Source organism: Apostichopus japonicus, chromosome 1 (genome assembly GCF_037975245.1).
Source record: "Apostichopus japonicus isolate 1M-3 chromosome 1, ASM3797524v1, whole genome shotgun sequence".
Taxonomy (NCBI): Eukaryota; Metazoa; Echinodermata; class Holothuroidea; order Aspidochirotida; family Stichopodidae; genus Apostichopus; species Apostichopus japonicus.
The window spans coordinates 20,914,144-20,935,796 of NC_092561.1; the positions used below are offsets into that span (position 1 = coordinate 20,914,144).

Genomic DNA, 21,653 nt, shown 5'->3' on the forward strand with positions numbered 1-21,653 from the left:
CTTGCTATGTCTATAAAACCACAGGATGCTGCTGCATGGAATTAGGTGAAATCCTTATGGTACCCAGTGTCCATCCTGTGCCCCCGCCCATTCCCAATTCATTGATCCTCTATACACACTCATCACATATAGACCCTACCTACACCCTTTTTCTCACCTTGCTATGTCTATAAAACCACAGGATGCTGCTGCATGGAGTTAGGTGAAATCCTTATGGTACCCAGTGTCCATCCTGTCCCCCCGCCCATTCTCAATTCATTGATCCTCTATACACACTAATCACACATATAGACCCTACCTACACCCTTTTTCTCACCTTGCTATGTCTATAAAACCACAGGATGCTGCTGCATGGAGTTAGGTGAAATCCTTATGGTACCCAGTGTCCATCCTGTCCCCCCGCCCATTCCCAATTCATTGATCCTCTATACACACTAATCACCCATATAGACCCTACCTACACCCTTTTTCTCACCTTGCTATGTCTATAAAACCACAGGATGCTGCTGCATGGAGTGGAGTCCAACCCTCATTGTCCTGGGACTCTATATTGGCGCCATTCTCCAGGAGAAACTCTACCATGTCCTGGTTTTCATCGATTACAGCCTAAAAAAAGACGAAACAAGAGATGTAAATGTAGTCTGCAGAAATATATATAAATAGTGTGTACTGTGGCACCTACCTGCATCTATGTACACACAGCCTTAATTTAAGTACTTACTAAATACTGTGCGTGAGTCTGTACAGGTAATTCAGGACTACAAATATAAATAAATCATGGGTAGATCTGCAATGAAAGTATATACCCACTGCCCGTCGGTTTAAAATGCAAGCTTAACGCAAAATATGTTGAAGAAATACTGGGGAGATTCCTTGCCATTTTTGGTATTAAAAACAAAATCACTTATAATAATTGCACATGTCAGTTGTTTTTCCATACCCTGAACATTACCTCTCAGGAACAGTTTAAACACTTTATTCAAAAAAAGAAAAAAAGGATAAACACTTTACTCCAAAACACAAGCAGGGGGCTGGGTTAAGCACAGAGCGTAGAACAGATGCATTCGTGGACAAGACATGTATTACCATTTTTTTTTCTAGTTGGCCTAAGGATTCAAACTAAAGTTACTGTACTGTTCATTGCACTACATCTTGACATACAATTGTGTATAGTACACTACTGTACATACAGCATAAATTACAGACCCAAATGTATGCTTGTACTGTATAATTCAGATCATGTACTGTAAAGTCTGTAATAGGCCAGATGTTGTTATTGTTGTTGTTGTTACACACCATATAAACCTAAGGAAGGGCTGATTAAGTTATGACTCACAGCATATCATTTATATACCTGATAATTAAACACCAATGGATTAAACTGTGTGAACATAAGCAGTGTAATAAGCAATCATATAGTTCCTTTTGCTTTCAAGGCAGATCTGATGAAGTGATGGTAGTCTGCAATTGCCCCCCCCCCCCAAAGTTACTAATTAATTAATACAGTACTTCCGGGATACTCCGGGATACTTTCCAAAGCTGCTTCCAGGATAATAAGTCTACCAGATTAACATGTCGGGGCTATTATATTACCACATTTTGTGTACAGTACAAGCAAACTCAAAAAAGTACATTAATTAGTGGCAGAAAACAAGTTAGAACAATAGGAATCTGGCATATCCTATTGCATCTCTGTCTGTATTTGATCTTCCTCTAAGGTTTTTCCAATTTAGCACAGCAATGTTCCTACACTGACAGTATTAACAAAGTATATACTGTCCATTTGTAAGAACAGCATCATACACATCTTGATGTTACATTATAATACTATTCTGAATATAATCGGTTAAGTTGCTGTGGTTTGAAAGAGAACTAATTTCAGCCCAATAGTACATGTTTATATCATATGCCGCCATTTGTCAGAGTGCTGACGTTTCCTCTACGCTACATTCGTTGCAATTATCACTTAATTGTACTAAGTTACAGATTAAAATACGGTAGTATAGCTTTAATACTGAAAATGTCGAAATATGATCTCTTGGGTAACACTTCTCGTCCTGCATGGTCAAAGGTCAAATGATTTGTTGACTTTCTAATTTAATCTTGAATTACAGTACTTAGTATACACAATCAATTTATGAAATCAAGAGGTTCTACAGCTGGGTTACGGTACCAAATACTGTATTTTGGTTTCATCCCATTTTTCGTCAGCAAAATTAATTTTGTTGTGAGGTTTTAGCTGACCTGCAATTATTGTGACAATGTTGTGTTAATATGTAACTATCAATGTTCAATACACTTTGCTACAATACGGTTGCATGCACTCAGACACAGAGTCAACTACAGTAACTGTATACAGTATTACTAGAGTCTATTGTAGTACAACAATACAAAACTTCAACAACATGCATGCATGTAAAACTATATGTCTAGGTAATTACACAGAGTGTACATTGTATGTGAAGCACAAAGGAAGGAAACCTTCAGTACTATACCCTTCAGGGAATAATTTAACTGACAGTGTTCAATATTGTATAGCAGTTTTAATGTAGGCTTTGAACTTTGTCAGATATTTACTGTGATTCCTATGTACAAACACCCTGCTACACATCTTTACATAGCATATTAATTACGATACCGGGATTGATTACTCCCTGCCATTTTCTTTCTTTCTTGTATTTTGTATGTGATGAGCATAAGTTTGTGCACATTCAGAGGGAGAGCCATTTAATGTGTGTAGGGCATAGATAGGTTCAGTGTCATATTGAAGTTCCTGAAGATACACATACATGTGGGATTTATAAATTGGTAGTATAGTATGACGTATACAGAATGCATACATAAACAGTACTCACTAGCATACATCAACATCATTAACCATGGATGCAATAGCAGGGCAGGCTGGATGCCGCCAAGCACAAACAGTATTTTAAACATATGTTTGATGATTAATTTAAAACATTTTACCATTACAAAATATGGGTGAATAATGGGCACAGAAGTTAGCTTCAGAATAGGAAATAGATTGCACCATTTCCCATCTAAACATAATTTTCACTATTTCCAATAGGGAGAGGGATCCCTACCCCGCCCCCCCCACAGGATCTTACTACCGCACAAATCCACCTGGCACTCAAATTTTCCTGAGCACCTGCCTGCAATACTGCCAATGTACAGTTCCAGTTCTTACTGTACACAGTAGAACATGTAGATTTCTTTGAATTAGATATGTTTCAAAGTAAAAAACTTTTATATACAGTTCTCCAGAGTCCATGTATATGAAACCTTTGCAGAAGACAAATTGCATTATTACCTAATGACTTTCAAACAATTGAGTTCAATGCAATGTCCTCACAGACTGGTAATAAGTGATAATAGTACAGTCATAGTACATTCACCCGGTCTGATGGTATGATGACACAATAGATTTCAACAGGTGATTTCAACCCCTCAGACAACAAAAAAAGAGATTTTAGGCCTGGCAATTTTGGGGGTCTACACATACTCCACACTGTGGCTAGATGGGAAATAATATTTAGCTTCAATGCAGATTTTATGACATCACCGTCTCCCACGAGAATAGTTTCCTATGTGTCCATTTCTGATGGTAACAATTCAAATAGTTTGCAACCTTTATTACTTCAATTATCCCAACAGTGTCACTAACAAGAATTCATGCAGGTCAAAACTCTCATTCAGACAGTGAATAAATGGTACAGAAATTCTATTGCAGATCAGAATGAACAGTTTCCTCTGTGACTTTATAATGCTGGACTTTGCCATTCTGCGTCAGAGGTATTGCCATTGAAATTTTAGAGGAATTATGCATACTTAACAATTCTTTTATATTGTTATACTTTTAGCAAAGTCACAAAATCTAGATCAATATGAAACTAGGGAATAGCTCAGTGTTAAAATGCTCATTGATGCTACACACATGCTAAGGATGTATCTTAGGATACCTTAGGAACTGTAGTGGATGCAAGTCTAAGTAGACCTCTTTATCCACCTCTGTTGCCTAAATTACAGTTATAAATGCAATAGCAGCTTTTCACAATGACCCTTTATGATACAAACAACCAATGTAAAATTTGCTTAACGATTCACAAACAGGCAAATATATTATACCCTGGTTAGCCTTAGTTGCCGGCTGTCCCAATTGACCTAGCATGCGATTGGGAGACAATTATGAAGGCCTAGCGTAGAACAAACACTTGAACCCATACAGACTCTCTTTCACGTTATAAAGTTAGGCCTACGCCATTAGCATAGTAATTACGCTACACAGTTCGATTTAATTGCGGGACTGGCTAGGCTTGGGCACAATAACTAATGCTAGGCTATGCAAATTGCAATGCCTAAAGACAGGGGAATGCATGTCGTTCCAACTAGGCTATAATAGTCTAATTTGACAAATATGAACGGCTTTGTCGGATTTTAGCGGAATGGTTAAGGATATATAGTACGTAAGGTATTTGGGGGATTGTATCATCACATTAACGTCACTTTTGAAAGCTATTTTACCTGATGCAGAGCTGTCAACCCATCAATGTTGGCATAATTTATGTCCGCCCCGATGTTCAGCAAGTGTTGCACATCTTCATCGTCCCCACTTGCACAAGCCGCTAAAAACACACAACCAGCCTGAAACTTAACTTTGGTTTTCTTGTTCTTTCTACTGTCGCTAGTCTTAGCTAATTCTGATTCTTTCCATCTTTGAAGTTGTTCATGACGTCTAATCATAGCAGATTTCGGACGTTCGTCCGCCATCTTCTCCGTCCGAGGCTGTGGTTATTATTCCAAAGTAGATCCTTTACAATGATATCGCTTGTTGTCCAAAAGTACGTAGTCCTATCGTGTAGAAGACGATGAAATTTCAGTGCTATCCGAAAAATTTAACTCAAACAGAATTGGTGTAGTGAGTATCCTTCAACGCTACTTCTATCCAATATCTTTAGTAAGAGATAATTAAATTTACGACGATAAACACATCAATAATCCTCGTGAGGTGTCCAATTTGGAATGAGTCATTTCAGCAAAGCATCAGCAGCAATTCCACAATAATCTACCCACAATGCAACAATTTCGATCTACAGTTTGCGGAAAACTTAGTTTCAGTTTTCCCAAAGTCTTGAGGTTCGTCGTTGGAGGTCTTCGTTGCTATGACAGATAGTGATGTCATGTTCGACTTTGCGATCGCTCTTACTTTTCTGTAAAGATTTTACTCCAGTGTGGGGACTGACAGACCAAGGAGCATTTTGTTCCCTCCAAGTACGAACCTCACTCCGTGGTAAAGGATCTCCAGAGCCAATCACGCAAATGCTCGAGTTTGTTTAGGAGCTTATCAACCCTGATTTCTCCTAGATGTGTGAAGAATTACTAACAAGGTTAACTATTACGTTGTCGTCTTAGCTGCCCTGTGCAAAATAATAAAACACTGCCTGGTACGGACCTTCTAATCCGCTTTAAAGAAATTGTGATGAATTTTGTTTTGAAGTTGTAGGGAGTATTATATAAGAAAATTTAATTAAAACGACTACTTTTATGACCAAAAATGCAAATGAAGTAGGTTTTAATAATTTGGTATAATTACGTTACCTCCCTTTAATTTTACCAGACAATGTGGCCTTTCCTGGTCGCAGGAAAGGGTTACTAATTATTCACACTTGTAAATACCCCAGAAAATAATCTTGGATTATCGAAATACATTATAGACCTTGGGCCTTATTTGGACGTGAGCACATTTGAATATAGCATGTTACTCCTTGTTGTCAATTCTTCGCTAGAACGCAGGCTGCCTGTCATTCCATTCCCGTATTTAGAGAAGGTATTCCGGGTCGTGACGTCACAGCGCGACGGTCAGAGCTGCCCCTGCTAGCATAGCTTGTTGCGCTGAGTGGATATCACACCGTGTGTCAAGGATGAAATTTCATTAGTCTGCGTCGTAGACTGTTGCGAAAAAGTGATGGCGCTAAACCATTTTTCAAAACTAAAAAAGATCCCCCGCAAATGTGGTGAGCGGTTAAATTCATCATCTATACCAAAAAACCTTTCGTCTAGTGTGCAAACACAACTTTGATGTAATTGCACAAAATTAATGGGGTGTATAATTCAATGAAAAGAAAGCTTTTGTAAAACAAAGCTAGAAGAAAAAAAGAGAACTATAAAATTGAAGGCAGTGCAGACGACACACTGCATGGTGACATTGCGGTGCACATGGGTGATTAGGAAATATTGTTCACACAAGTTCGGGAAACTGTATGGAAGATTGCATATACACTACCCTATGGTGGTTTCCAAAGTACGGCGGCCGAAAGAAATATAATACGAAGAATCTAAAAAAAAAAGAACGAATATACAACGGTCACTTTAACAAGTCGTCAAATTTACTGGAAGAGTCGAATGGGCGTATTTTGGAGTGATCGATCTAGTCTGAATGCGTTGACAATAATCATGAACTTCAATAAACGTCAATAAATAATTTGCATACGAAGGACAGTAAAAATTGATTTCGTGTATAACAATAAGCCTTGTCGGAATTAAGACAAGGAGTTCAAAAGGTCAAATGAGAGCCTTTTCAGCACTTTATGATACCAAAACAACATCACATTGCAACCTAAAGCATGCCTAAATTAAATTAAGATGAGGAAACTTTTTTTCAAAGGCTTTGTAGATTAAACTTGCGATTGAAAAAGTGGCTACAATTTGACAAAGGAACACGACATCTACAGTGACCATTAGGTCAGCTATATATAAGTATAACATCAGTAGACGAATTTAAGGAACACGCGAAGTTATCGTATTCAACCATATACGATGTTTATAGCCGAATGAAATAGTGTCTGGGCGACGAAATGTTTGGATAACTTTAAGTTATCAATAATATCCCTCCAATTAAAACAGGAGGATGTTATATTGACCTATAGAAATCTAACCGTTTCCTGCGCAATGATTTTGGTCACTTAAATTGGGAACTCACCAAACAAACGCAAACAAGCCTGTTGCAAGTGGGACTGATGTTCCATCATGGAATAAAGAATCAGTGACCAATAGTGAACGAGTGAACTTTTTAGTTTATAGTCGTGATATTCATATTCTTCGAGTTCTTCAACATAGGTCTCTTCTCGGCCACCGTAAACGAGAGAGCGCTAATAATCCGCTCTGAGTAAACTGTCCGTGAGTCGAAGTTTTTTTTAGATGGGAGATATCAGTCACTGTTCTATTATTTAAAATCAAAAGTAAAAACATGCGGTATAGTGATATATGTGGCCCCTCAGTGCTATACAATGGTTTAGTTATACATAGGTATACAAAGATACAGATTATGTTATTTGTTTTTCTTTTATCTCGGAATCAGTCACATGATCACATGATCCGATATTTCAAAAAACATGCTGCAATAATCTCCTTTATACTGCCATTTTATTTTTTATCTGTCATGCTTGAAAAAATAACAAAGCCTATATTAAATTGTAATGCATAAAGCAGATTCATGGATAAAGACTAATATAAGTTATGGATTAAGTTTGTTATGGAAAGACAGAGTGACGTAGGCCTATAGAAATTCTTATTATTGAGGACATTTCCTTGAAAACGACTTGAAGTTGCTAATGCATTTCTTAATCACCAAATTACACACTAGAATTTTGCAAAACCTCTATGGAAACTTGATCTATATAGTTATGTTCAAGCTTTTTCAAGCCGCACGTTTTTTTTTTTCACGGTCGTCCATTTTGAAATATGTATTAGATTATTCATGCATGTTTTATGACAATAAGAGTTCGGAGATGAACAGCATGTAAGTCACATGATGTATTTCTTAATCAAAGCATAATGACGGAATTTCATTTTTACCCTCCTTTTTCACTTTCTTAATGAAGCAAGACACGAAATGTAGAAATCAAAATAATGTGAGGCGTGGGTCGAGCTTGCATTTTTGTTTTTCATAAAGGTTTATTTTTTTAATTTAACTCATCATTGTAACCCTAAAGCATCATCCAAGAGATTAAGAATAAACTATAAAAGCTCTATATGAAACTGGAATACAGGTAAAGACATAACATCAACAATTTTCCCATTATTTTCTTGGATATATTAAAGCGAAACCTTTCTGCATATAGAGTCTTCCTAAACTCATCTGGCACATGGGAAAATAGAGAGATGGCAAGGAATGGCAGCTGCCGCATATATTCGTGATTGTGATATCATATAATGGGTATTGATAATGGATATTCGCTTTAACCGGTATGTGGATATTGGCTCAATGATAATGCAGTTATGTAATCAAAGGAACCAACAACTCGATTAACCGCCAATAATTTATGCAATTCCCCCTATACCAAAGGCCGCCTGAAGAATGCAAGGAATATTGCTGATAGTAGTGAGGGCGCTATTCAAATAAGAAGGGAAAACGAATTGAACTTCAACTTATAGACACTCAAACTTTCAGTTGAATATATACGTTAGCATTCCATAGCTATAGGGCGAGAAGGGCACACATCCTAGCTCATTTGCAAACCAGCATCCGGGATTGTCGTGGTTCAACCCTACGTTTTCCTCATGCAGGCTTAATCACATCAGTTTGGTCCATATATTTCTCTTCGCAGATATATAAGTCATGTCGGGAAGATCACATATACATACATACATACATACATGTCGCCCCTCTGTGACGAAACAGTTATTATGGCGAGCTTGCATCATGGATGGCGACGATAGAGGGAGCTGTAGGTGTTAGGGGAGGTAGATCTGTTTTCATCCTCGGTTCTTCTATTGCGTCGCGAGTGAACGATTTATACACAAAGCATACTGGAGACATAATTGGCAACATTTCGTTTATTATTCCCATCGGTATGTTTATAGTTACGGAAGCTATATGAACTTCTTTAATAAGGTTTGCTGAAATTGAAAACAATCATGCTTTAAAGTCCAGCTTGTTAAGATAGAGCCTTGGTATGAAAACCGAACCCACAGTAGTTTAAACATGGCAGGTTTGTCATGTGCTATATATAACGTCAGTAGAGCCTTGTTTAGATTATATGTTCGGATTTACCGTGTGGTTCAAAATGAGGAAAAGAGAACGTCAAGATGGAAAATAGTAAAAAGCTCCGCCTCATATTACACTAGGACGGAGGATTCGCTCGCTATATCACACAAACTATCATAGTCTCTCAGCTTCAGTCACAGTTAAGTTGGTACTGCAGCCATGGAAGTATTACCCACAATTCCATGCAGTCAGGGCGGACTGGGTCTTTAAACCGGCCCGGACATGTTTCACTTAGACCGGCCCATTATTCATTGATATGTTACTTACTAGTGATCGCCGTCCTGGGGGAAGGGGTCTAATGGGAGGGGGTGTCCCCTCCCCATTGAGATTTGTTTGAGTTAAGGAATGCCTAGATGCAAAAAAAGTGCTATATTAGTCAATTTTGAAGGTTACAATAATCCTTTGAAGAAGACCCAAGAATAATTTCCAGAAGCAAAACTTGAATAAACCGAGGAAAGTTAAAAACGTAAACAAAAGAGACAAAAGTATATATTTTAGACTGGATTTTAATTAGTTTTAAGCATTTTGTGACAACATGCTTGAAAAACTTAAATAAAATCCACTAAAACATATATGTTCAATAACACGAACACATGTCATGTCTACGAGAGCAGGAGCCTACGCAGTTCGCTGCTTCTGGCAACCACATCATTAATGATATTTTAGTGTCAAGTTTGGCCAAGATTCTTTTTCCCACAGACATCAACATGAACGCCTCAAGATGTTCTTGTGTAATTTTACTGCTCAAACGGCTTTTGATTCTCTTCAAGGCAAAGAAAGTTCGTTCACATGCTACTTGTGACACAGGTAGCGTTACCAGCAACTTGTAGGCAAGCCCAAGGTTCAACTTAAGGTTCAACTTAAGGAGCACCTTGTGGCAGCAGAGAAGACAGTCTTTACATGACTGATTCCCACAGTTAAAATATATTTCTACACCCCGTCTATATTCTATTAACTACTGTGAAAATGGGCTGTAGTTTTTACCAGGCTCTCCGGCCCACCGGCCCATATGTCCACCGGCCCACTGGGCATTGCCCAAATGCCCGTGTGGCCAGTCCGCCACTGCATGCGTTAACCACGCGATTATGATGATGACAATACTAATGGTCCATGCGTTAACCACGCGATTATGACGATGGTAATACTAAGGGTCCATGGTAACGAACACAGCTAGCTTGTACAATAATACAACCAAGAAGCCGAAAGCAGGATATACCAAACTGTTTACAACGTACCGTGAACCAGAAAATAGGTATGCAGTGAACTTTTAATAGGTGAGCAATTGTTGTAGAATGTAGTTATATATCTAAGAGAGCAATGACATATGTGACTAATAGCCTACCGTGTAAAATGAACGTCAGTAACCTAAGCTCACAAAAAACACTGTCAAAGTTCGGCGTTATGTTACGCACAATTAGCGAACTGTAAATTAGCAATGACTTGGTCTTCGTATAATTTAGCCACTTAAATCACCCTCACGAGTGCGTTTTTATTACCTTGACGTTTAAATTATCTTATAGTCTACTTGTCAACCGTTAAAAACACCCATATGATGTAGGCCTATTATGTGGACGAATTTAACATGCTCAACTAGGTATTGCTTCCCTCTCTGCAATGAGTTGGTCATTATTATTATCTTAAAATACATTATGATAATAATTAACGACCATAGGTTAGACTTACATCAATAAAGTCTATACATGTGCATACGACAGAATTGTGTGTGTATCCATATAAGCGTTGATGTTTTTTCTTTTTGAAATGTAAAGGGGGGGGGGGGCTGGCTTCTAGTTTATTTAAGGTATGTCAGCTTGTATCCTTTTTCATTGCCAGAGCTTTCATTTTAAGAAAAGTCACCCAAGACAGTGGCGTAAGAAGGTACTTTTGAGTGGGGGGGGGGGCTGAAGACTGATGGCCGGCCTGGGGGAGGGGTCTAAGGGGAGGGGGTGTCCCCCTCCCCTTTGGATTTTTTTGCATTTCCAGGTGGCCTCAGATGCAATTTGGTGCAATATAGCACACTTCAACACCCACTCCATTTTGTAAACTTAATTTTGTATTTTCACCTGGCCTTAGATGCAATTTGGTGCTCCAAATGAGTTTTTTTTCTCATTTGGAAATGAAAAAGGGGTTTTCTGACTTGCGAACCGGGGGGGCGGAATGATACATCCGCCCCTCCACATTTTTCACTGGGGGGGCTGGCGCCCCCCCAGCCCCCCGGTTCCTACGCCCTTGACCCAAGATATAGAGCCGGGTCGGACAACCAAACAACTTGATACACGCTGAACCCCAGTCCCCTTATGCCGATACCGTGTGACTATGGGGTGGTACGGTATATCACGATTCCCTTCGAAAGTCTGTGGCCAAGTGAACAGCGAAACAGAGACATTGAAGTTGAAGACATCGGCCATGTCGCTTTAAGATTTTACAAGGTAAACAACATTACGCGATGGACGGTAGGTAATGGTTCATGAAAACTTTTTTATGGCTGTTATCATAGTTATGATAAGTTATGGCTTGAACATCTCCGAAGCTACTCGTGCAAGTCTGAAGTCCAAACAAGAGTTTATATTTACAGAATATCTTAAAAGCCCAAGATATGGTTGTCTGATATAGAATGTTTGCAAGCAAGTAATTTCTACGAAATAAAAACAGCGCAAATACACGATAAGACAAAAGCCATAAGTTGAATGTTGTAAATTATAAGTGTTTATTGTATGGTTAAATTAGATGCTAGGATGAAGATATACTTTGAAATCGAATAGCGACTTTTGATGAACCAGCCGCTCTGGTGGTTTTCTGACTCAACAAAACCTTTTCGATCTGTAACAGTCCCTCTAGTATTACAATTTCAACTACGGTGGTCCAGAATAGGCATTATGAATAAATTGCTTTAGTCGAAATGTCAACTTTTTACCTTGTTATTTTTTTTTTTAAATAAAGGCGAAGTATTTATTCCACAAATTGGACAACAAGATTAAAGTCAAAAGTTTTTAAGTTAAACTTAAAGTTTTCCATTCTCGTTAATATACTATTTCAACTGTCCTGTGCCACCGTACATACATGGTATATAATACGCTTCTGTTAGATCAGGGATCAGTTACTATACATTTGCACGTGTCTGGCATGTACACAGTACCGTACGTCGTTTTAAACTTTGATAACACACTGATTACAACTGTAAGAAAGTAAAACATTGTCGGAATAAACCGTAATTTTAACTCACCGGGGGACAACGGGAGGGTTTTCAATCTGGAGGGGGGGGGGGAGGGGGGCGGGTGAAGTGTGACAATGTTCGACGGCAGAAGCATACGTCATAGTTACCTCAACCCTTCTCGACTAATTAATGCTCTTGTGTATTTGTGTGTTTAATTTACACATTCCAGTATTTGAATGTTTTCGATAAAAATGGTACTTTTTAATTAAAATTTCTTTTTAATTTCTGAACAACAGGGCACATGTTACTTCAAAAGGCAATCTATAACAGTTAAGTCAATTACACTTATTGAGAATAAACATGCACAAGGATACTGTTTATATTATCAAACTGGATCCTCTTAAATTATGTAATTGGGGCAGTGTTGAGCTATTTTCAATAAAATGTCCCCTTCGGCTTCCATTCACTGACTCGTTCCCCGCCACCGCAAGATACTATTTTATACATAAATTCACCCTTCACAAGGGGTTCAAATAGAGAGGGAGATGGCTAAAATAAAAATAAAAAACTCATTAGGATCCTCCTCCTTCTACAGTGTGACAATTATCGCCTACGCACTGCCCAGCTGCGGACCATTTAGAAGATTCATCTTTCTCCCTCTTCAGTTTGTCCAGTTCATCTATAAAAATGAAAGAAATTGGAATGAATGTTTTGGATTTGAGATTCGCAAAGCAGACACATAATATCGATAGCCAATATATCGATAACAGTTATTGGTTTTAGAGGGAGGCTGCGGTCGAGGTGGGTGGGGCTGGGAGTGGAGTCAGGGCCAGGGATGGGCTTAGGCTGGGGAAATGATGTTTCTTTTGGAAACGTCAGTGATTGAGCGTCTCCTAGCAACAAACTTCAAGAGAATGACGACGTGGGTGTTACTTCGAAACGTAACGAAAATGGGGGCGCTGCGTTCTGCGAAGCATTTCCGACCTCTTTAGATTTTGTTTATTATTATAATTATGCAAAAAACGGAAAAAAAGACTCGTATCGGTATTTCGGTGAAAAGTGCCATCAAACTGAAACGTACTTCTTTTTACCACGTGACCTGATCATGAACTCTACAACACTAGTGTATATAGCCCATTTGAGAGAAAAAACGACTTAAAGCAAACATGGTCTTTTACATTTCACATAAAACATAATATAAACTGGGTTCTTTTTGCTGAGTTCCAAAGTTTTGAACTTCAAATAATCGTTCAAAATGTTTCAAACTAACAAAACAAAGAAACTAATAAGAAACAAACAATCAGAAACATTAATGTGGTTAATAATGTGATTCCTGACCGAGTGCTTTCTTCAATGCTGGTAAAATGTTATCAATAAGGTGGCATTCTAAACAATCAGAAACATTAATGTGGTTAATAATGTGATTCCTCACCGAGTGCTTTCTTCAATGCTGGTAAAATGTTATCAATAAGGTGGCATTCTCTGTGTTTCTTGTTCTTCCTAACATCCATTGATGATGACAGATCTTTATAGAGGTCGTCCTTTCTTGTCATTTTAGGCCACCAAGGAAGTTTCCTTTCTTCGTCCTCATATCCTTTATTTGGATCCCTACGTTTGTAGCGAATATAGAAAAGTAGAAATATATTACACGGACGCAAGGATGGAGAATGGTCTGGTTAATATCATATATATTTTAACATTTGGCTAAGAAGCAGGCAATCTTATGTCAGTTGAAGGAGACAAAAATCCCCTACAGTTTTCATTAGCCTATGAAAGAGAAGGTAGGCTATATGTCTTGAACAATTTCCCTAAACAGATAAGACCAAATCTTTATAAGTTCCATTTGTGGGAGGTCAAAGATTGAATGTTCCTTCACACTGCACAAGACTGAGCCACAGTCGCTCTAATGTTTCTCTTTATTGTTTTCGTCAATAATAGAGATGGGTTTGAATATGCTGAATACTCATGATAGCATTGGTTTCGATGTCAACACTGTTAACATTTTATAACTTGAACGTTTCTCCCAAATCGAACAAGATTTTTCGTAACTGTTTGGGGAAGTTTTCTTCAGAAAGTTTCCTGTTTTATACAATAAATTTTTTTGTTGGGGTTGTTCGTACATAGTTTACGGTATAAAACGAATGACAATTAAGTTCGGTGAATTAGTAAAGTGTTTTTTTTTCTTGGCCCTTTCTCTGTATCCTTTATAAACAGAGGTGGAGTCATGTATTCTGTTTGCATTCAACACACGCACTAAAATAACCGTATTTATGTTTTCTTGTTTTGGTATTCGAATCCCCCCCCCCAGCCCCATTAGTTTTCTTTTGTCTTTAAGTTTGTTTTAGATTTCTCTTTACCCTGTTTTCACAAAATTACTCCAATATGTCATCGCCTTCCGAGAAAACTCTTTCTCCTCATCTGTAGTCTTCTTATACAGCCGTTCTTCAAATGGACCACCAAACACATACTGCAACTCATCACCATGGGAAGCTCCGACCCACGTCGCTCCCGTAAGAGTGTTCGTCGGCTTAAATGTCATATTGTATCGATATACGTTAGCGTGTGACGACGACGCCGCTCTGGCAAATGTAAAACCGCCACAGATGACCATATAATCACCGAAAAACCGCGATATCTCAGTAAATAAATCGCGATCTTCGTTTCCTAATTGCTGGGAATCCGTTGCGTATACAGTTTTAATAATTTCTTGCAAGACTGGATGCTCTAGACCGAGAAGAGACATAAAATGGCTAAATGTCGTGGAATTGATAACCGGCTTTACATGTGCGTCTTGAAAATATGATACAATTTGCATGGTTCCTTCGTCAGCGTTGTGACCCAAGATAAGGTTTTCCGCGTTCATGGCTCCGTTATTTAATAAAGTCGTGACATCAGTTGGTATAAAGTCACCATCAACTATTGTTTCTATCTGAAAGCTCAAAGTCCTTCCTAATTCTTGTTGCGCCTAGATTGAAGAAAATGAACACAAGATCTTCTTTGAGCATTATTCCTTCATGCAGTAAAACATGGCAACGTTAAGGTGATGATCAGATCGTTTTCTGTAATTAAATTGCTGCAATTCCTTATTTTGCTTAAAAATATCGACATTATGGCATTTGAATTAGTGAATAATACACTAAGTTATCAACTTAAATTGATACATTGGTGACATTTGGTAAATTATTGAATTTCCAGTGGAGGAGGGGGGGGGGGGGTGGTGGGAGGGGACGGCATGACATTATAACATGTATTCTTAAATATATTACTCAATAGAATTGAAAACAACATGTGGAGTACATGGTAACCTACCATGCTGAGTTTCTGCAGTAAACCTTCTGCTGGTGATGTCTGCAGACAGGAGAGCAGCCGTTCGTCCTTTCTTATATCTTCTTCACTGCAGCCGACCAGTTTAGCGAGAGTTTCTATCTCTTTACGGTGATAGATAGCACCAAGATATCTCTTTAACGGGTGGTTGGGAGCACCACTCTGAATTAAAAAAAAAACATACAATTATGTCAATATTTTATATCTCATGAATTACATAACTTTTAAGATGTTAAGAAGGCGTATATAAGCCAATATTCAGTAAGTAGTGTATCATGGTATGCATCATAATGTGATGTTTCCGAATATTTATTTTGCTGTATTGAGGGAAGCCATGGTTCGTTACCTCCATAATGGCATTCTTGAAAAGACCGTTGCTACTGGGTGATAGTACGTGGTAGCCTACACACGCTGATCCCGCTCCTTGCCCCATTATTGTAATACGGGAAGGATCGCCACCGAAAGCTGTAGCATCAAAACATTGAAACGGAAAGAACCTTTATACAGTTCATGTATGACAAACAAGATCTATTAGGTACCTATCAGCCTAGTTTACGTCGCTAGGGGAAAATAAAGGGGTTGAGTGGGGGGGGGGGTGGAGAGGAGATAGAAAGAGGAGCTGAAGAGATGAACAGTATATACCAGAATATGTAAAGTAATTGAGGGTGTGATGTTTTGATCCTATCAGGATCTTATTCAGAGGCTAGGCCTATAACTGAACGAAACCAGACAGACAGTAACCTCGAAGAATATCCCGCTAGGATCCTCTGAGTTTCCTTTATTTACTTATACAGGATTCTTGCAAGTAGGTATACAGTTTGTTAACAGGTTTTTCTCTCCTTTCTATATTTTACAAGTCGTTGAACGTCAACATCTTCCTCTTTAAATATTTCATCCCATAAAAATTGAATTTTAATGCAGCGTGTCATAATTAAAATAATAACATTGTAATAATAAATGTCAATGTATATAGAAATAATAATAATAATAAAAAAATAATATTAATAATAATATCCTCAAAACGGCTTAAATTTACATTTAGATATTTGAATTCGCTATTTCTGTTCATTGATGTACCTTCTATATTCTCGTGGATCCATTTTAGGGCGAGTTGTTGATCTTTCAAACCCAAATTTCCAGGAATGAGATCATCAGCTAAAAACGAAGTGAAAGTTTTATTATTGCCACAAAGTACGAATACATACGACAAATATACATAGCGACGCCTTTTTCATCTGAATGTTCATATCTCCAAACGCCCTCTATAATGTGGTCGTGGTATCATGGATGGCGATGCAGAAGGAGATGGGAGAGGGGAATGTGGGGCGGTTGGGCGATGTGTACTCACTTGCCTTGCATTAATGTGACCTAGTTTATTTCAGCAGAAAGTGGTTTTTCTTGGACTCAATTTACATCAATTCAGTGGAATATTTTGTACAAGAACCTTTACATCAATGCAAAGGGTAACAATTGTTGATTTCATATCTGATAAGTTTCACTAATTTTCGGCTAATTATGTATGCAAATATTCAAATTAGGTCCCCAAATAGCTTATTTTGGAATACATACCACCAATAGCAAGAAACTTTTTGTTTTTGATGAATTTGGGTTGGGAAGATACACATTTTTTAGAGTGTAAGGTTTCTTGGGGGGCACAATCCGCCCAGAAAAGGGATGGAGGGTAATTAGATTACCTACTCGTACTTGCATTCGTATAAAGGGGATTTATTCTTGAACTCGTAAACACAACATATGCTGTTGTTCTAAAATATCTGCCACATCTTATAATGTCTAAGTTACACAATGTATCTAGATATGTAGTCAGATAGAGAGAAGGGCCGGAGGGGGGGGGGGGAGGGAGATGCTGGGTGCAAATTGTATGATATTTCTTAAGTATACAACATGACTGTTAAATTAATCCAAACGTCTAAACCAGTGACCTCCCGTACAGTCCTTTCATGCAGAAAGAATTAGAAATGTGGTTTACACCAATCCAAATTGCCTTATCTCTTAGAAAGCCGAAGTGATTGAGCCTCCAATACGTAGGAAATTGCGAAGTTAACGTCTGTAAAGGAACTATAGATCTATATACATTTTATTTCTAAAATGCCACTGAAACCAAATATTTGACAGCGACTGCCTATCATATACGTTACCTGACGTTAGAAATCCCAGTACACCTAGTCTGTAATTGATTGTGACGATGATAATATCACCATAGGCGGCGAGAGGTAGCACAGACGTACTAGGCATCTGTCCAGCGCCAACTAGTAACATCCCACCGTGAATCCATACAAGGACGGGTCTCGTCTTTTGCTTTAAGAAGACACATTGTTATATGCCATCATTTGTAACATAATTATACAAAGAGCTTGTGAAGCTGAGCATATTGAACCAACTTCCAGCTTGAAATCTTATTCTGTTGTAAAAAATAATATAATATATTGACTTTATTTGATTGAGTTCATTGAACAATACTCCGTGACGTTGTTCCTAGACTTACATCACAGCTGATTGTTTTTTCTTTAAAGTTGAAATGCTCAATATATAAAATGTGGAAAATAACTCAATTATGTGACGGGATGTTATATCAGGGAGTTGATATGGAAGCAGTGTCTTCAATTATATATATAGGCCGTCCTCATTGCATCAGTGAAACATAATGAAAACAAAGGTAGTTTTGGATGAGAAATGTACTTATTATCTAAGTGAAAGTGAATAAACTTCGACATTTTATATCTCAGCAGAGGAAAGAGCGCTACCAAGCTGGGAGTTAGACCAATGTGCTTCTTTGTAGTTGATCTCTGATATAAAAGGTTTCAAATGTTAATCTTCGTTACCCCTAAAACAATTTTGGGAAATGTATATGTTTCCCTCGGCAAAGGAAAAGGTTATCTATGTCCTATACACTGCAAGGAAAAGGACATGACTACATAACAGTGCAATTTAGAAACTGCGCCATCACCACAAAAAGAATAGTAATAACTATATTCCAAACTATATTGCATTGATATGTCTTTAAATGTATATAGATATCTTTAATTTTGGGAATTAATACCAAAATGGCTTTTCATACGGTCGATTGACCTCATTAACTCGTCAATGCTAAAATATTTCTACAGTAACTCCGCCATAGCAGTATGCCTTTAACTTTGCGCGTATCGGATAAAGAAATGTTTACATTTTGACTCGCACGATGCCAGTTTATTGAACTTATTCACGCAGTTTCTTTGTATATAACTGCACGAATCTGCATTCATAGACTATATATTTACACAAACAGGGACTTTGGGTTATGCGTTCATCAACGTGAAATGATTATTATCGCAAGGAACACGTGTACTACTTTGCATGGTAACACTTAAACGAAGGAATATCTCGGTCTGACAACACATGGCGAGGTACAATGTGAATCAGGCCTACATGCTTCTGACCGGGTCGAAAAATCGTAAAAAGAAGTGGTACTTTGTCCTATTAAGTTGCAAAGGATAATGCTTATGGGTAATGCAGGCCCGTTGTTAGGAAGTTTCTATACAAACCATTATGGAACAGACGGGGAGGGGGAACAGAGGTCTGCAACAGGGGGCGGGGGAGCCACCAATCCCATGTGCCCAGCATGGCTATACGTGCCTATAGAGTAATGTGTTACACTCACATACAGCCATTCGTAAATAAATATATGTATATACCATACCAGCCTACCACGTATATACGTTACTTTGGATAAAATGAGATTTGGATTTTCTCTGGTCAGTTGCTCAAACAAATGTTGACCCTCGTATAGAAAACTAATTGCGAACCCATGTAAAAACATTGTATGATAATATTATGGAACTATATTCCCAAGTGTAGACCGGAAGAAAGCTCAGTAGACTAGATACTGTCCATTACATCTTACTATGCGTATTGTTCACTTGTTATTTAACAAAAAAAAACTTTGTTTCTTAGGCCCCTCCCAAAAAATTCACCGCTGAGTTAAACAAGAACAAAAAACAAAACAAAAACAGAAATGCTTTCGATTACATTAGATATTACAAATAGCTCATGAAAATGATTAATTAGAAATCGGTAGCCAAGCACAGAATCCTTCATTAAGGCATGTTATATCATGTTGCTATAGAGAACTAGCAGCAGATATACAGAGAGCGCTACTAACATTACTTTATGGATATAGTTTTTATATGCAAACCATTTGTCCTACTATTCAAGACTGGTTACCGTTTAAGGACGGTACGATTCAAAAGATTTTTGAAGTTTAGGGATGCTACATCGTAATAACATCTAATAAAAAGTAGTTCATTAGCTTCTAATGAGAAGAGAAGTTCAACTCGGTTTTCAGCATATATAGTGAAGTTATAAAAGTCAAATTATTTGAAACTTTGCAGATTAATACGATCTTGGTATCGAATAGAATGAATTACCAGATTAAGGGGTTCATTTATTGAGGGAATCACAGATGGTGTCTTATTTTGACTAATTGCACTCTAATTTCAAGAGTACCTGAGTACCTTTGTAAGGTTGCCTCCAAAAAATATCGAAGGTGATATATATATATATATATATATATATATATATATATATTTATATATATATATATATATTATATGTATTTGTTTGATTCAGTTTCAAATATCACTATAAAGTAATTATTATGAATTAAGCTCAAAGCCTAACAGGCTTACCTTTGGTCTGGGAACGAAGACATCCAGAAACAAGCAATCTTCAGATTTCTCCTGGTTTACCAACTCGAATATCTCTCCAATATCCGGCTGATGACACGATTTACCTACTGTTGATGCGTTGTATGGATTGTCCCTATTCTTCAATGGAACCGGGGCTTTAAATCTCAGTGATCCCACAGGTGCCTCTGCGTAGGGTATACCATAGTAAACGCTAACGTCTCGAGCTACTTGAATATCGCTGCTTTCAAATATTTCCAATACTCCGTTTACTACTGTGCCGTCTCTCAATTTGACCGATGGCTGCCGGGATGCGCCACATACATAGGCTAAGAATCCTATCGACAAATTGACTGCTATTAAGACTAATGTAGTAGATTTCATTTTTATATTCTTTATGACGAGTTTAACCTAACGAAACATCAAACATACTAGTGCCATATACACATCAACAATGAATAGATTTGTTATACAATTAATACACCATTCTGCATAATTAGTATATTTGGTAACTGGCATGCTTGCAACCAACAAAGAGCTAGATATCAGATAAACGTGGGATATCAAACAGGTGTTACATTTTTAAGTATATAGCTCTATATTGATAATACATCCTACATGTGATATTGCGACTTTTAGTTGGAGGGTGCAGTTCCTACAGGAGACTAAGACACGTCGACATATATACTGAAAATATACTACCAAGTCAAAGCTGCAGTGTAAGTCGATTGCTTTTAAAAAGGAGTCGTTGTGGTCGTGGGGTCTTTGAAGCCGACTTCAATAAAGGGCGTTCTGGGGACTCGCCATCACCCCCCTCCCAAGAAAAAAAAACTTATAGACGTGAAATGGCGCATTCTGAGATATTTTTAGACTATTTGCGTTGTTGTGTTAATAACCACTTATCATTTGAGATTTGTAGTTTACAAGGGAGATGGCGTAGACCCCGCACCCAGACTGGATCCGCTAAGATGGGTTAACTTGAGCAGAAACACAACTGTTACACTAAAACAACGAGGGTCTCTTTCTTATAGGTCTAAGTTTGGTCACTTGCTAGTTATTCAGTTGTTGGCCGCGTTGATATATACCACCCTCCCCCATACCCTCCCCATCGCCGCCTCTCCACTCCTCTCACCCCTGTCTCTCTTTTAAGCTATTAAGGAGCTCATTTAGACCAATAGCATTGATTATGTTGCATGTTAAAGGTTTGTCGTTTATGTTACAGATGACCTAGACAATTTAAAGAGAGACCGAGATGCAGGCATGAACTAGGAACAATGTGAAGAGCGCCACTGCAGAGGAGAAACTGAGGAACCATGATATTAAATATACCTTGCTATGTCTCAAATAGCTGATCATATATACCACCCCCATACCCTCCCCATCGCCGCCTCTCCCATACCCTCACCCCCCTCTCTCTCTCTTTTAAGCTGTTAAGGAGCTTATATCATTA

General features: G+C 38.0%; 2 protein-coding genes across 19 annotated transcripts in view; both read right to left on the reverse strand.

Annotated features, from left to right (window-relative positions):
- LOC139971165 (protein phosphatase 1 regulatory subunit 12A-like) overlaps positions 1-5,343 on the reverse strand; it is a 142,375-nt gene extending 137,032 nt beyond the window's left edge. For 6 of the 18 annotated variants that reach the window (XM_071977483.1, XM_071977455.1, XM_071977495.1 and 3 more), the window contains exons 1-2: positions 4,525-5,333; positions 476-606 (exon numbers count right to left, since the gene is read on the reverse strand). In XM_071977483.1, coding sequence (XP_071833584.1) covers positions 476-606; positions 4,525-4,770 — 377 coding nt within the window. In that variant the 5' untranslated portion in view covers positions 4,771-5,333. Of the gene's footprint in view, positions 52-475; positions 607-4,524 lie in introns of those variants that run through there. The other 12 variants (XM_071977415.1, XM_071977406.1, XM_071977424.1 and 9 more) reach the window with 6 other exon arrangements.
- A 5,612-nt stretch (positions 5,344-10,955) lies between these two features.
- LOC139971312 (acetylcholinesterase-like) lies at positions 10,956-21,570 on the reverse strand. The gene is made up of 8 exons (XM_071977657.1): positions 20,207-21,570; positions 17,681-17,840; positions 16,602-16,679; positions 15,871-15,989; positions 15,510-15,686; positions 14,558-15,165; positions 13,633-13,808; positions 10,956-12,879 (listed from the first exon to the last, which is right to left on the reverse strand). The coding sequence occupies exons 1-8, from the start codon at positions 20,585-20,587 to the stop codon at positions 12,773-12,775; spliced, it is 1,806 nt and encodes a 601-aa protein (XP_071833758.1). The 5' UTR covers positions 20,588-21,570; the 3' UTR covers positions 10,956-12,772.
- Between the last annotated feature and the right edge of the window lie 83 nt (positions 21,571-21,653).

Excerpts from the sequence above, each read along its gene's own strand:
- LOC139971312 (XM_071977657.1), bottom strand. The coding sequence starts at position 20,587 with ATGAAATCTACTACATTAGTCTTAATAGCAGTCAATTTGTCGATAGGA. Across the intron at positions 15,990-16,601 it reads GATCCACGAGAATATAGAAG|CTTTCGGTGGCGATCCTTCC; the intron begins GTACATCAATGA and ends TTGATGCTACAG. Across the intron at positions 13,809-14,557 it reads AGTAATTTTGTGAAAACAGG|GGATCCAAATAAAGGATATG; the intron begins GTAAAGAGAAAT and ends CTACAAACGTAG.